At 40.9% G+C, this 12,880-nt stretch overlaps 2 protein-coding genes across 4 annotated transcripts; one reads left to right on the top strand and one right to left on the bottom strand.

Moving 5' to 3' along the window:
* Nucleotides 1-93: 93 nt before the first annotated feature.
* Nucleotides 94-770, bottom strand: LOC131089094 (putative uncharacterized protein PAK6-AS1). The gene is made up of 2 exons (XM_058033630.1): nt 748-770; nt 94-562 (listed from the first exon to the last, which is right to left on the bottom strand). The coding sequence occupies exons 1-2, from the start codon at nt 768-770 to the stop codon at nt 94-96; spliced, it is 492 nt and encodes a 163-aa protein (XP_057889613.1).
* A 129-nt stretch (nt 771-899) lies between these two features.
* LOC131089114 (CDC42 small effector protein 2-B-like) lies at nt 900-8,099 on the top strand. 3 transcript variants are annotated; one of them, XM_058033658.1, is made up of 5 exons: nt 900-987; nt 2,371-2,960; nt 4,294-4,501; nt 4,927-5,028; nt 5,547-8,099. In XM_058033658.1, exons 3-5 carry the CDS (start codon nt 4,448-4,450, stop codon nt 5,619-5,621), a joined length of 231 nt encoding a protein of 76 aa, XP_057889641.1. In that variant the 5' UTR covers nt 900-987; nt 2,371-2,960; nt 4,294-4,447; the 3' UTR covers nt 5,622-8,099. The 3 variants fall into 3 exon arrangements, with proteins under 3 accessions (XP_057889641.1, XP_057889642.1, XP_057889643.1); XM_058033659.1 differs by having other exon boundaries at nt 2,371-2,944; XM_058033660.1 differs by having other exon boundaries at nt 2,371-2,900.
* Nucleotides 8,100-12,880: the final 4,781 nt, after the last annotated feature.

Genomic DNA, 12,880 nt, shown 5'->3' on the forward strand with positions numbered 1-12,880 from the left:
GCTCCGCCGCGCCCATTGGGCGGCCGCCTCCGCCGCGCAGCCAATAGAAAGCGGCGTGCCGCGAACGGCTCGCGGCCATTGGCTGGGGCGCGCTCACTCACGTCCGGCCGTGTTAAAGCGCGACCGCTCGGGGGCGCTCGACGGCCTCGCGCCGAGGAAGGGCGGAGGCGGGACCGGTGGGGGCGCGGCGCCCCCTGCTGGCTCCGGGCCGCGCGCTCCCCTCCCGTGAGGGCGGAGTTGCGGCAGTGCCGGGTGCTCGGGCCGCCGGCGGCTGGACCGGGCCCCGCTCCGGACACCGGCCCGGTTCTGCAGTGAGGAGCGGGGCCGCGCTGGGGCCGAGAGCGGCCGTGGCTCCGCGTGAGGGCGCGCGAGGCTCCTGAGGGAGCGGCGGGGCGGGAAGGCCGCGAGCGCGGGGGGCGCCCCCTGCCGCTGTCCCGGGCGGCCCCGGCAGCATCGCTGGGTCAAGGTCACGGCGCGTCCTCGGGCCTGGCCGGGGCCTCGGGAGGCTCGGGGAACACCGACGGCGAAAGCCACACCGAGGGATTCTGTCCTGCGGCCCTCTCTAAATGGCGGCAATTCCTGCTTTTTCCGCTGCCCTCATAGGCTTTTCTTTGGCCGTCGTGTTTGCTCCTCTGCTGTGCCTGGGGAACTCTGCCTTTTCTTGTTAAGGCTTTTTTTTCCTTCTGTAAAGGAGGGAAATTTATGATCATAGTTTTTTTTTTAGTAACAGTGAATTTCATAATTTACAAGCCACTTAATCCGTTCAACATGTTTACACTATTGGCGGTCGATGTGTTGCCAACCATTTACTTGTTTTTCTTTATTTTTACTGGTTTTTCTGGTAAAACTGCAAGCAAACCTTAGTTGATTTCTCTTGCAGTTGTTTTAACTTCCAAATAGAACACATACTTTGGTCTCTTGGCATTTCTTCTTATTTAAGGACAACAGACACTTAGTTGAAAATAAATTTTTATTTTCAAGATTAAGGTAATTTAGCTCATTTTCACTTTTAAACAGAGGGACTGCCTTTGTGGTTTGGGGGGTTTTATGTGTGAGGAGATTTTTTGGTGTTTCTTTATTTTTGGTTGGTCGGTTAGGTTTTGAAGAATTATTTTTTAAATATATGTCTACTTAGCTTTGGAAAGAAGGGTGTCCTCAGAGAGTACATCCCAATTTCTTAGGTTAAAAATCCTACACAGGTAGGATTCTAAAATCCTACATAGGTAAAACCTTATTCTCAGCTTTCTGCAAAGCTCCAGGAAGGTAGACCAGTATATAAATTAATGATACATAGTGGCATTATTATTATATAGTTTGAGGAATCTGTAATCTGTATTTTACATACACTGGTAAAATCAGAATGCTATTTACAGGCAGCTAAGTTCACTCTACAGCATCTTTTAGCTGTTTTGGCCCCAAGGTTCTTCCAAATTCTTAATAATTGTTTTTGTACTCTTCACCTTTTTACCAAGCAAGATGCACTCTCCAAGCTTCATTCTCAAAACTCATACAAGTTTTGCTGTCTTTTGCCACTCCTTGTCATTCAAATATGTAAACATACAACAGTTTGAGGCTTTTAACATGATGTTGATGTCAAGTGAGCAAAGGAGGGATAATGAACAAATTAGAAGCCTGGTGGTTTTTAGAAAGGCACTTAGGCTGAAATACACTGCTCCTTGCATGAACTCGGTGCTGCCAGAGCTGGAATGAAGTGGGCCCAGCAGTAATCCCAGTTTAACACTGATTTAGGGCAGGGGGATGGCAGCCTGAGACAATATTCACTCACTGTACCCTCATTGTCCTGCACTAACAGCTCGAGGCAAGGATTTTGCATGATCTGACCTTGAGTCCGAAGGACAGTTGGGAAGAATAAATATGTTTAGTGATGCTATTTATCAACATTACCATGTGTCTCCCCTGTCTATGTAAAGAATCAGGTTTTGGTTCAATTCAGGCCAACATTTTGTGTTGATATTTTACAAGTAAAATACAGCAAGACTTTGAATACTTTTTAATACACAGCAGTGGTAGAAGCTGATTGTTACACTCAGGGAGGTTTATCTCAGCATTCCCAAAGCTCTGGGGCACTTTAAGTCCTGGACTCCGGCAGGGCTGTGCATCCTGCCAGCACATCCAGGGCCGTGTCTGCGCGTGCTAGCCATTCCCAGGCCCTTTGTCTCCTGGCCTGGATGATACTGCTGCCATGGTGAAAAACAGAGGGAAAGAACAACAGGATATTGTCCCGTTCTGCTCTGTGTGCCAACTGTGACAAAATGTTGTTTTCTCCTTGCTTCGGGGATTCATGTTGGCTTTTACTTGTCTCGGGCGAGCCTGAAAACATTCAGATGTTTTTAAAATTCTTCTGGTTAGTGTGGAAACCTTGAGTCTCTGGGAGCAAGGTGGTGTCCCATGCCCTGGCACAAACGTTCCTGTCCTGGGGGATGATTCTCTGAGTCATGCAGAGGAAAAGAAGCGTTCTGATGTAAAAGACAACAGGAAGGCGTTCAGCACGCCGTGTGCCAGCAGGACACCTGCAGAGCTGCCGCAGGGTGGAAGTGAGCCACAGGCTGCATGGGGAGTGCTGAGAAAACTGCACGGCTGCACAAATCTGACGCCAGAGCAGGGCTCTATTTTTGGTCTCCTCTCTGCGTTTCTGACACCTGTAGGGACGCGTGAAGCGCACAGGAGACTTGTGCAGCACCTCCCGGAGCGGAGGAGCCGCCGCAGGGCATGGGAGCGCAGCGGAGCGTTCTTGCTTAGCCAACAGGACTAATTATAACCCAGGAATATGAACTGTAAATGTGCTGAAGCTGCCAAGACGGGAGCTGGGAGTGTGCCAGCGCTTGAATGAGGACACACCATCCTGTCAGGACTCTCCGCGAGCGGCAGGCAGCGCCGAGGTACGCACGGAGCCCCGCGCAGGGAGATGGACACGCACACGGGGGTACGGCAGGAGGACGGTAGGCGTTCAGCTGCTGCTTTGGGAAGGGCAGGGGTCCATCAGTCACTCTGCTTTGCAAATAGGTGATCTCTGTGCACTGACACACTTAAGAAAAGCTTAGCTTTGATGTGGTCTCATTAACATGCAACAAACCCCAAAAATCCACAGTTAATGTGAAGTGCTGGCAAAAGCTTTGACTTGTGCTTGTCTTTATGGTTGTGTGAACCACTGTCCCTCCAGGTGGTGGGCATGAGGTGAAAAATGATAATTGAGGCAGATAATGAATTGTATTAAAACCACCTAGGACAAACTGGAATAATGTAAGACATTCTGCAGAAATGTATCATATAGACTGCTTAAAACAAAGGGGCACACATTGCATGCTTTGAAAGATAAATCACAGAAATTTTAAAAATCTGCTTGAAGTGAGACATGATGAAATGTTAGAAAACCACAAAAGTGAAAGAAATAGATGTGGTAATTACATAATTGTGGGACTAATAAGAAATGCCTATGAAGGAGGAAATGCCTCTGAAGCTTATGCTGGTTTGCTGTGAAAGCTTTAGTGAGAGTTCAGAAAGACTGAATTGATGAAATTATACTGTTTAACTTCTGTTAAGCTGTAAACTTCAGAAAAACAACAAAAGTTTCTTTAAATGAACATGTTGTGATATTATTTTAATGATCTGGGGTATGAAAAATTTGATAGCAAAGGCTAGTCTATAACCCAAGGCTTGCTTTGAACAAAGATACATTAAAAAAAAAAAAGAAGTCAGTAACTACTAAAAGTTGGGCTGTCTCATGGTACTTAGAGTCAGTGAGTTTCCTGGTTGTGTCTCCAGTTCATGATTGCTATGTTAACACTTTTATACATTCTGGGAAGCTCTAGGCTCTGATGCATGGTTTTCTTGCTGGTATGCAAGGCTCTTCTTTTCTCTTTTAAGGGCTATTTGGAATTGTAGAAGGCTCTTTGCTTTGAGCTTTTCCCTAAGTAGAGTAACCATATCATATGTAAGGCCTTAGTTTGTTAATGTTAGCAGATCAATCTGTTCAAAGCTGATTTCTTACAGAACAGTAAAGTTTCATGACTTAAATTACTTCTAAAAATAATTCATAAGTAATGGTTACTTATAGTTATGAATGGTTCATAAGTACTCTCTGTAAATATGCAGGGTTCTTAACCCTGATTTCTGATGTGAACATAGTAATTTTAAATTGTTGCTCCTCTTCTCTATAGGAATGTTTAAGAATGTAACAGGTTTGTTTTAGTCTTAGGAACTGCCTATTGCTCAATAACTGTTACAAAATTTTGATATATTTTAATATAAATTTAAATATTAATCTCTTTGCAGGTATATTTATCAGATGCATTCTGTGATCTCTACCAGTGACCCTGCACAAGCATTTCCTTTCTAAGCTCACTCTAGGAACTGCACTTGTCCTTGTACTGCTCGAACTCCCAGAGAATTACACTCAACAAGACCCTTTTACCTCCTGAGAAATATAATGACTGAGTTCCTGGTTTGTTTTAACTGGTGCAATGGTGAACAGCCCCCACCGGTAGGTCGATGCACAACTGCCATCCTTTATTGGATTTGAAATTTGGTCTTCCAGTTACGTGGGAAACACTTTCATTACTGTTGTTTTGATTAGTTTGGGCAAAGTAATGCAAAAGCTAAAACCAGTCCTGTTAAGCTATGTTTGAACTGTGTTCTCTGCCAGAAACTTAGACAGTGTGACTGTTTGCTGTTCTCAGGCCCTGGCTTTCCAGCAGTAAAGAAAGCTTTTGCTAGAATTCAATTAGCAGGAATAAAAGTGACTTTCATAGTGTCCTACTGTGAACAGTCTGACACTTCAGCCTGCTTGCCATGAGGTGACATTTGGGGTCAGTCTTGGCTATCTATTTTTATCTTGGCTACTTGTTTCTGGCTGAAAGCTGCTGATGTTTTCTGAATAGAGCCCTAAGATATTTTATTTTCTCATAGAAGAGGCGCCGGAGACTGGACCGGAATATGATTGGAGAGCCCATGAACTTTGTGCACACCGCGCACGTCGGGGCTGGGGAGATGAGCAGTGACTATTCCTCAGTAAGTGTGCACCCCTGGGGAGGGAGAGGCACACCTCTCCCCTCAGTAACCTGCAGAGCAGGTAGCTAATAAAATACTAGGTAATTATAACACAGAGAAAAATCTTGAGGGTATAGGGTAGCATCAGAAGAACTGTCTTTTGCTTTGTAAATATGAGATACTGTGGGAGATACACTGAGAATGAAATGCTCATTTCCTCAGTATCTTTACATGCTATAAGAACCTTTTGGATGCAGATTCTATGGATGCACTTGATGCTAGAACCAAATCACCTTGAAATCAAAGCTGTGGAGGGTGAGGGATGTAAGAATAAGTGGATTTTGTATAGCAAAATGGATCCCAAAACTGCCTTAAAATAGTATTTAACAGTCCTGTCTTTAGTTATTATTTCTCCCTACTGTTGGGACTCAGCATTGCAAACATATGGCCCACCTGCCCTTTCAAATTGATGCCTTTAATAATTGCTCTGGCAACCAGAATTTATAAGATGTCTTCTAATAGGCTTTTTTTTTTCCTAGACTGTGTCAATTCAGGACCACATGAAGTCTAAAGGAGGCTACACAAATGGCACTTCTGCAACTGTTGAAATATAGAAAACTGAGAGAAGGCTGAAATCTGCTGTCTTATGAGGACCCCTTGGACTGTGCTTTCATATTCTCTAAAACCTTGTTGTCATGGAGTAGGGAGAGCACCTGAATTAAAAATTGGTCAGTAAAAGCTTTGGTGTTCTTTGCACAGCATCATCTGAAGGATTTATTGTAAATTATCCTTAAAATGGTCTTTCATGGTAGTGTTGTAGTAACAACTGTAATTTGTCACTGTGGATGACTTCCTAGCTCTGTCCCAAAAGCTTCTCAAAGCTTTCATATCAGTTGGAGGTCAGTATGAATTGTCTGGGATTTTGGCATCTTTTTCTCCTCTCAGGAAATGCAGAGGATGTTTAATTCGAAGGTGTTGCATGATTTCTCTTCTTACATGAGCTAAACTGAGTTGCTAAGTATGACCTTGTAGCTGTCAGATAACTTTGGATCTGTTTTTTTGATGCTTTACAACCTAATGCATAAATCTTTGGTATTTTTAATGCCTTTTGATAATGAATGAACTCTAATGTAGGACAGTTAGCTGAGTCTGCAAAACACAGTGAAACTTCTGCCTTGCCAAGATAGCACTTTTTTATCTAAAAATGAAACTTTTGCTAACATTCTGACTCTCAGATGAGACTGAGAGCAAGAGCTGTGTCCCTCAGTGACTGGGCTGTCTCCCATCCATGCACACACACTGCTGTGACTGGCAGCTGTTACTGCAACACAGCTAATTGTACCTGCCAGTTAACTTCCAGTGGTGCTACCATGTGCTCACAAGTGTGTGTTAGTTGTGCTTGACTACCATTGAATTTTAAACTAAACACATTTAAGATCCCTTTCTATGTTACCTCTCTGTAACAGTAACCACACAAGGCTTCAAGGGGTATCTTGCTTGTCTTTCTGGCTCCTTAATTTCAAGATTGTCTGTTTTATATGAAATTAATCTTTTCTTGCGTGTGGTGTAAGTGATACGGCCACGTGAAGGACACACATTTAAAGAAACTTGTGAAAAGTTGCAGGAGAGTATAAATGGGAACAGCATTTTGCAGAGTTCCAGCACTTCATAAATATTTAAATAAATATCCATAAATATTTAGACATACTCAAACTACAGTTTATTACTTAGTTCTTATTCATCTTTCTATTAAGTGACATGACAAAACTGCTGAAGCAGAACTGGGTTTTTCTCTTACCCAATCACTGACAATTGTTCCCCAGCTCAAAATTCTGTATGACTGCCATTGTAGAAACAGGAAATCTGCTTGCTCTCATGGGATTAACTAATTATAAGTGTTTAAATTGCTGCCATATCAGCACAAGTTATGCTGGAAGTCAGCAAACTCTGCCCTTGCTCTCGGCAGAAGATCAGTTACAAACTTTTCTCCATTAAAAAAAAAATATTATATATTATAGCAAATCTTTTAACTTGTATGATTCTGTTTATAGTTGTGATACTTCTTAAATCTAGGCTGCTAGCTTTCCTGAATTGTTAGGCTGCCTTTTCTGAGTATATTTGGGAACATAAAACATGAATGGTAGCTCTGTGTTTCTGAATAAGTTCAAAAAAACAGCTTTTCCCCTCCCCCCCATTTTATCTTTTAGTTACAAAAAGGAAGAGGGAGTATTGCTTTCTGTAACAGTCAACAGCTGATCACAGCATTCTGTAACCACATAAGAGAAATTTAATATCCATGTCTTGCTAGATCCTTATTCTTGAATTAGAATGCACACCAGATATTAATATGTTTTAAAATTAGCATCGTTAACTGTACATTTAGCTTTTACAAATTTTTTACATTTCTGTCTTCTAACTTGAGATATATTCTAACAGCCTAGTTAAGATACAGAGTTTAAAGAATCTAAATCCTGTATTGTGTTGAGGAAGTAGAAAGTGGCCAAGTTTTTTGAAAGAATAGACTCTAATTAATCTGCTATTACACAGAATTAATGCATTCAGTCATCTATATCTGCCCAGAAAAAGTGGTGATAGGGCACTTGTCATGTAAGAAATGGGCTGTATTTTGTTAACACTGTAAGAACACACATTGAATGGGAGTGAGGGTTTCTTGAAGACCCATTCAGCAGATTTAAAATTAGTGCTAGAACTAGGAAAAAAGGAGTTGGTGAATATTTCCGTTCTTCTCTCTAAAAAGAAATGAACAGAAAATTTGTTATTAAACACTTAATTTAGAGAAAAATCCTAGTTTTGATCATGTAAACCAAGTAGCACTATCTGGTGTGAAAGTAACCTATTTTCATCAGGCTATATAGTATTATATAGGATCATAATAAAGTGTAACATTAATAAAAAGAAATGTTTTGCTATTACATTAAAAGTGTCATTACTTTAAAAAAATCTAACAAACATAACACATGTCTTAGGGCTTAGGTATTTTTTCTTCTATATTTAGAAACCTTATGTACCTGTAATCTGTCATGTAACTCATTATGAGCCTATCTTAGCTATAATAAACATTTTGAACTGGGCACTGGCACTCTTTTCATATAGTGGAAAATGTTGATACTTTCTCTGCACTGAAAATCTGTTGGTTAAGTGGATGGATCAGCATGGCTTGAGGTTTTATTGCACAGAATGAAATTTCTCCACTAGAGAGCACAATTTTACATCAAGTCTTCTCTGTTCTATGCAAGTTCTTACTCCGTTGTGGGGTTTGGTGGATTTTTGAGCTTGAGTGAAATAAAATACAGAAATAATAACAATTGATCAAACTTTTTAATCTACATTGTAGGCTGTCAAGACCTTACATCAAGACAATCAAGAAACACTGCAGCTCTGACATGATGCCATTTTATGGTTTCCCTTTTTTAGTCAGAAGTAAAATAACTTGCAAGCAGAGCAGGATCAACTGGTTTTTATGTAGTCTGGCAGAATCTTAGCACTGTTTGCTTCCTTGGGAAAAAGAATTTGGGGGAGGTATTTTCAATTCTTGCTGTCTTATCCCTTGATGTTCCTGCCAGGCTTTACTGACTGTTCCATAATAGTGCAGGCACCTGTGGTCAGTATATAGAAAATGTATTTGTCTTTTTCACAGCCTAACATGTCTTTTTTATTTCCTGCAGAGCAGCTTTATACAATTACAGGGTGTCAGTGCTATGCTCCAAGTTGCCTGTGATATGATAACTTGCAACACACACACGTGGCACTATTCCTTTGTATGCTCTTGCCATATTGGACTACCTGGTGCTGTTATAGCTTCCACTCTGTAGAGACAAAACATGTTGAGAGATTAATAAATACTTAATCTAACTATGCCAGTAAGAATAAGCACAATTCAACAGTGTTAAAATCCATGTTCATGAAATTCATTATATGCTACTAAATATAGTATCACTGGAAAAAGAAACTCCAATCTGTCAGTGAAAGATGATTAAATGGCTGCTCCTGACCATGCTTGGATTTACTTTGCTGTCAGCACTGTGACATTGCCTTGAAAAGCCAACAGTTGAAGATGAGAACAGTCTTATCTGCCTTTCATAATTGCTGTGGGACTACAGGAAGAAAACAGTGCTGCTTCACAGTGGTGCTAAGATATTCTCTGGTGAGTGCGTTCCTATAAGGCTTCCAGATACTTTGTGGTTAATGCTTAAAATTCAAAATTTTAGCTGCTTACCTATAAAGGTGGAGTCCTGAGTGCCTAAAGAGATGCTCTACGTGGTTGGTGCCTGGACTTCTACAGATCAACTGCTCTTCCTTCAGACACAGAGATTTGTCTGACACAGAAGACACAAGGTACTCAGACCAGTAATTTTCCTGTTAATATTTATGTGGTTACACTGTACACATAAAAGGTTTCTCATCCTTTTATGTGTACAGAACAGGTCCTGTACAGAACAGGTCCTCACTAACAACTGCTCTGTTGGACAGTTGTTTCCTCAACAGAGCATTAAGCTGTGGAATTAAACTTTTCCTCACACACAGCTCTAAGCCAGTCTTCCTTTGCTATGGGAAAGCATAAAATCCCCTTGTTATTGCTTAACTCTTCCTACTGCAGGGAAGGTGTTGAAGAGCCAACAGGCTGATCAGGAGCTACAGAAAAAATGAGGTATGGAAGTGAGGGAGATTTAGCCACAGAGAGGCAATGTGGTGCACATTAATGAGGAAGGAGCAGAACATGCTCATGTTGACGTTTCTTATCTGCAATGCACAAGACAGCTTTGATATCAGTTGGAAAATACCCATAATATATGCATAATTGGTATATGGAGGAAATTAGGCACTTAAATGCATGACTAAGCTGGGACTTTGAGACACAGATTGCCAATATAACTCTAATGAATGGCAGTATCCTCTTCCTGCAGTGGCTTACAAAGCTGTTTTCAGAAAGTACAGAGCCACCCACAAAGGTAGCTCTGCTTTCAGCAGTTGCAGACTGATGTCACATTTATGTTTGAAAGACAAGAGGGATTCTTCCCTTTTTTCTGCTGTATGTGAGGTTGTAGATGTTCTAAATGGCAAGCCTTGCTGCACCCATTGGAACAGTAGCCAAATAAAAACATTAATACAAATTAGCAGTAGTAAAAGGGTATCTGCCTTTGGTCCACTGCAGTTCCAAAACTTCAGGGAAATGAAGTAGATCCAGCTGATACTCAGATTCCAGGTATTGGGAGGATATGGACAGGTTGGAGTGAAATGTCCTGAAGAATTCCTTGTGCCTGAGGAGGGCTGGGTGACAATTTGATGGACTCTGCAGACTGAGATGCCAGAAGGTCACCATGGCTATACCAGATTTCCATTAATACTTTTTCTCCTGCTGTTGTGTAGAGAATGGAAAGATGAAACAGAATAGGGAAAGCACTTTGAGTAGACAGGGATGGTACTGGTACGTGTTCTTGTGCCAAAAAATCTCCCAGCTTGAGGTGCTTGATACTGAAGCGCAGCTCCTGTCTGCACCTGGGAGCTCAGAGAGGAACAAGCTCACAACTAAAGCTGTGTCCCTTCAGGGAGGATGAGGTACAGGGCACCCATGGCACGGCCTGCTTTGGCCTCTGCACTGCCTAAACCCAGCTTACCAGGCATTGCAGGATGGCTACTGAACACCTTGTGGCTGTCACTTGCTCCATACATCCTGTTTGTGTGCACCCCATTAGCATGACCAATTCCTAAAATGATACCCAAAACCTTAGTTTAAGTGGAAGTTCTCTTAACCTGCTTTTAATGTAAGAGAGTTGTAATGGCTGGACAAGAACCACAGCTTTGAGGTGTCTGTTGAGACCTCTGCAATGAATTACTCATGAAATTAAGGCTACAAAACTGTGTTGAAACTGCTTTATTCAGTGAAACTTTGAAGTTTTTTTGTTGTTATTAAAACAATATGAAGGGGAAGAATATTCTAACAAATGTTAAGTTTCCTCTAATATTTTGCATATGAATCCAAACTGAACAAAACCAAGGTTCTTATTACTAAGGGCCCATCCTAATTCAGAGGGAAAAAAAAACTTGAATCATGTATTTTACTGTTTTAATATATATGTCTTAATATATATGTATATACTTAAACCATCTTAAGTAATGTGTAAGAAAATAAGCCATTCTTTTAATCTGAAATTAGTATGATACTCTGGCATACTGAAAAGTTAAAAAATTGACTTAAAATCTACATTTAAATCATTGGAAGATAATTGAATGTGCTTTTAAAGCTGACATTGGCCTGTACAAGTGGATGACTAATTAATTTCGTATTTCTTCATCAAAGAGCTAGAAAAAGTGGTTACAGGATTCTTTTTATTTTATATATAATAGTGTATTTACATGCATCTGACCTTGTTGGTGCTTAAGAAATAGGTGTACATTTTACATAAGTTACATGAGTGTAAAGGTGAATGAAGACTGCCCTATTAACCGGTATTTAGTGAGCTGTGCATTATTAAGGATTCACAGGTCTGACAAAACAATGGTATTTATTCCAGTCAGAAATCTGTTTTTAAAATTGATCAAATATCCGCAAGTTTGAAAGTCTGGACTCAACATGAACTGAAGTTGCAGATGAATGGTGAAAGAAATACCCTTTTAAATGCAGTCACCCACATTCACCCCTGCAGTCTCTACCACCAAGGAATATTAAAACCTGACTCAATGCCTTTGAGGGTGTGACTTAAGAATGTAATTCAAAAGTAAGGTTCACAGTGCTTCATTAATGCATGCTAATGGTGCCACATAATGGTATATGAGTCAGGCTTTCACTCATTTCTTTCATCTAGTTGAAACATTACCTTGAAAATACATTTCAATTAGTTATTCTCTCTGCTGCATAATATTCAGTGAACTAGGGTATCTCTTCCTTGCAGAAATTAATATTTACTGGTGTGCAGATAAGGCTGCTGGTACATGGGGAAAAGTTGCTGAACATGTGTTTGTATTAATAAATAGTTCTTAAGTGCTGTCCCTCATATGTTTTGGATCAGTCTCTTGCCAGGAGATGCAGGTCCCACGGGGCTGTTGCACATGTCCCCATTGCTGCCATGTGTGCCTGTCTCACAGAGACTGCAGGCTTCAGCAACAATGTTTCCTGTACCCAAGAGGTTTCACTATGTTATTTTGCTGTTTGCTTCCAGACTCCAGCCAAAAAGCTGTGAAAATGTGAGGCACTGAAAGAATTAATAGGAAGAGTAAAATGTTTTTTGGTCAAGCTATTTACTGAAAAGCCAAGAGGCTGTTCATTATGAAAAAACATAAATGCAATGTTAGAATTAGGAGAACAGCCCTGGAAATGATGCTATTTTGGATTTCTTTCCTTGTGAATGAAATTATTCGTGTTTAGAAGTGTGTGTAAGTGGTGGAAAACTGCAGAGGGAAGGAATTGTTCATTATGCCCATGAAGAAGATTTCAATATATGCATAGTATTTCTAACCCACACAGTCCCACTGGACTGCAGAATACATGTTTAGTGTAAAAATGTTTTCACAGTATCTTTAAACAACCATCAAGGCAGGGGACATCAAACCAAACATACACTTTTGAGAGAGCAATTTCCTTTTATTCTGAAGAAATTGTATTCCTTTCTCCTTGGCCCATTTTTATTTCCATCTGTAGACAGAGTAAAAATTGCTGTGTTTTCCTGGGGAACACAAGGAGAAGGATTAGTATGTGTCAGGGCAGGACATGCTGCCATGGAATCTGGTCCTGGGAGCAGCTACGCACTTGTAATTCAAATTAAACACTTCTTCCATTCCCAAAATACAGTGCAATGTACATACCCATAGCCCATAGCTCATTACAGATCACAGAATGGGCAGATTTACTGAAGTA

The sequence above is a fragment of the Melospiza georgiana genome, chromosome 13, assembly GCF_028018845.1.
Source record: "Melospiza georgiana isolate bMelGeo1 chromosome 13, bMelGeo1.pri, whole genome shotgun sequence".
NCBI classification, from domain to species: Eukaryota; Metazoa; Chordata; class Aves; order Passeriformes; family Passerellidae; genus Melospiza; species Melospiza georgiana.

Excerpts from the sequence above, each read along its gene's own strand:
- LOC131089094 (XM_058033630.1), bottom strand. The coding sequence starts at position 770 with ATGTTGAACGGATTAAGTGGCTT. Across the intron at positions 563-747 it reads TTGAACGGATTAAGTGGCTT|AGAGGGCCGCAGGACAGAAT; the intron begins GTAAATTATGAA and ends GCCGCCATTTAG.
- LOC131089114 (XM_058033658.1), top strand. The coding sequence starts at position 4,448 with ATGACTGAGTTCCTGGTTTGTTTTAACTGGTGCAATGGTGAACAGCCC. Across the intron at positions 4,502-4,926 it reads ATGGTGAACAGCCCCCACCG|AAGAGGCGCCGGAGACTGGA; the intron begins GTAGGTCGATGC and ends ATTTTCTCATAG. Across the intron at positions 5,029-5,546 it reads TGAGCAGTGACTATTCCTCA|ACTGTGTCAATTCAGGACCA; the intron begins GTAAGTGTGCAC and ends TTTTTTTCCTAG.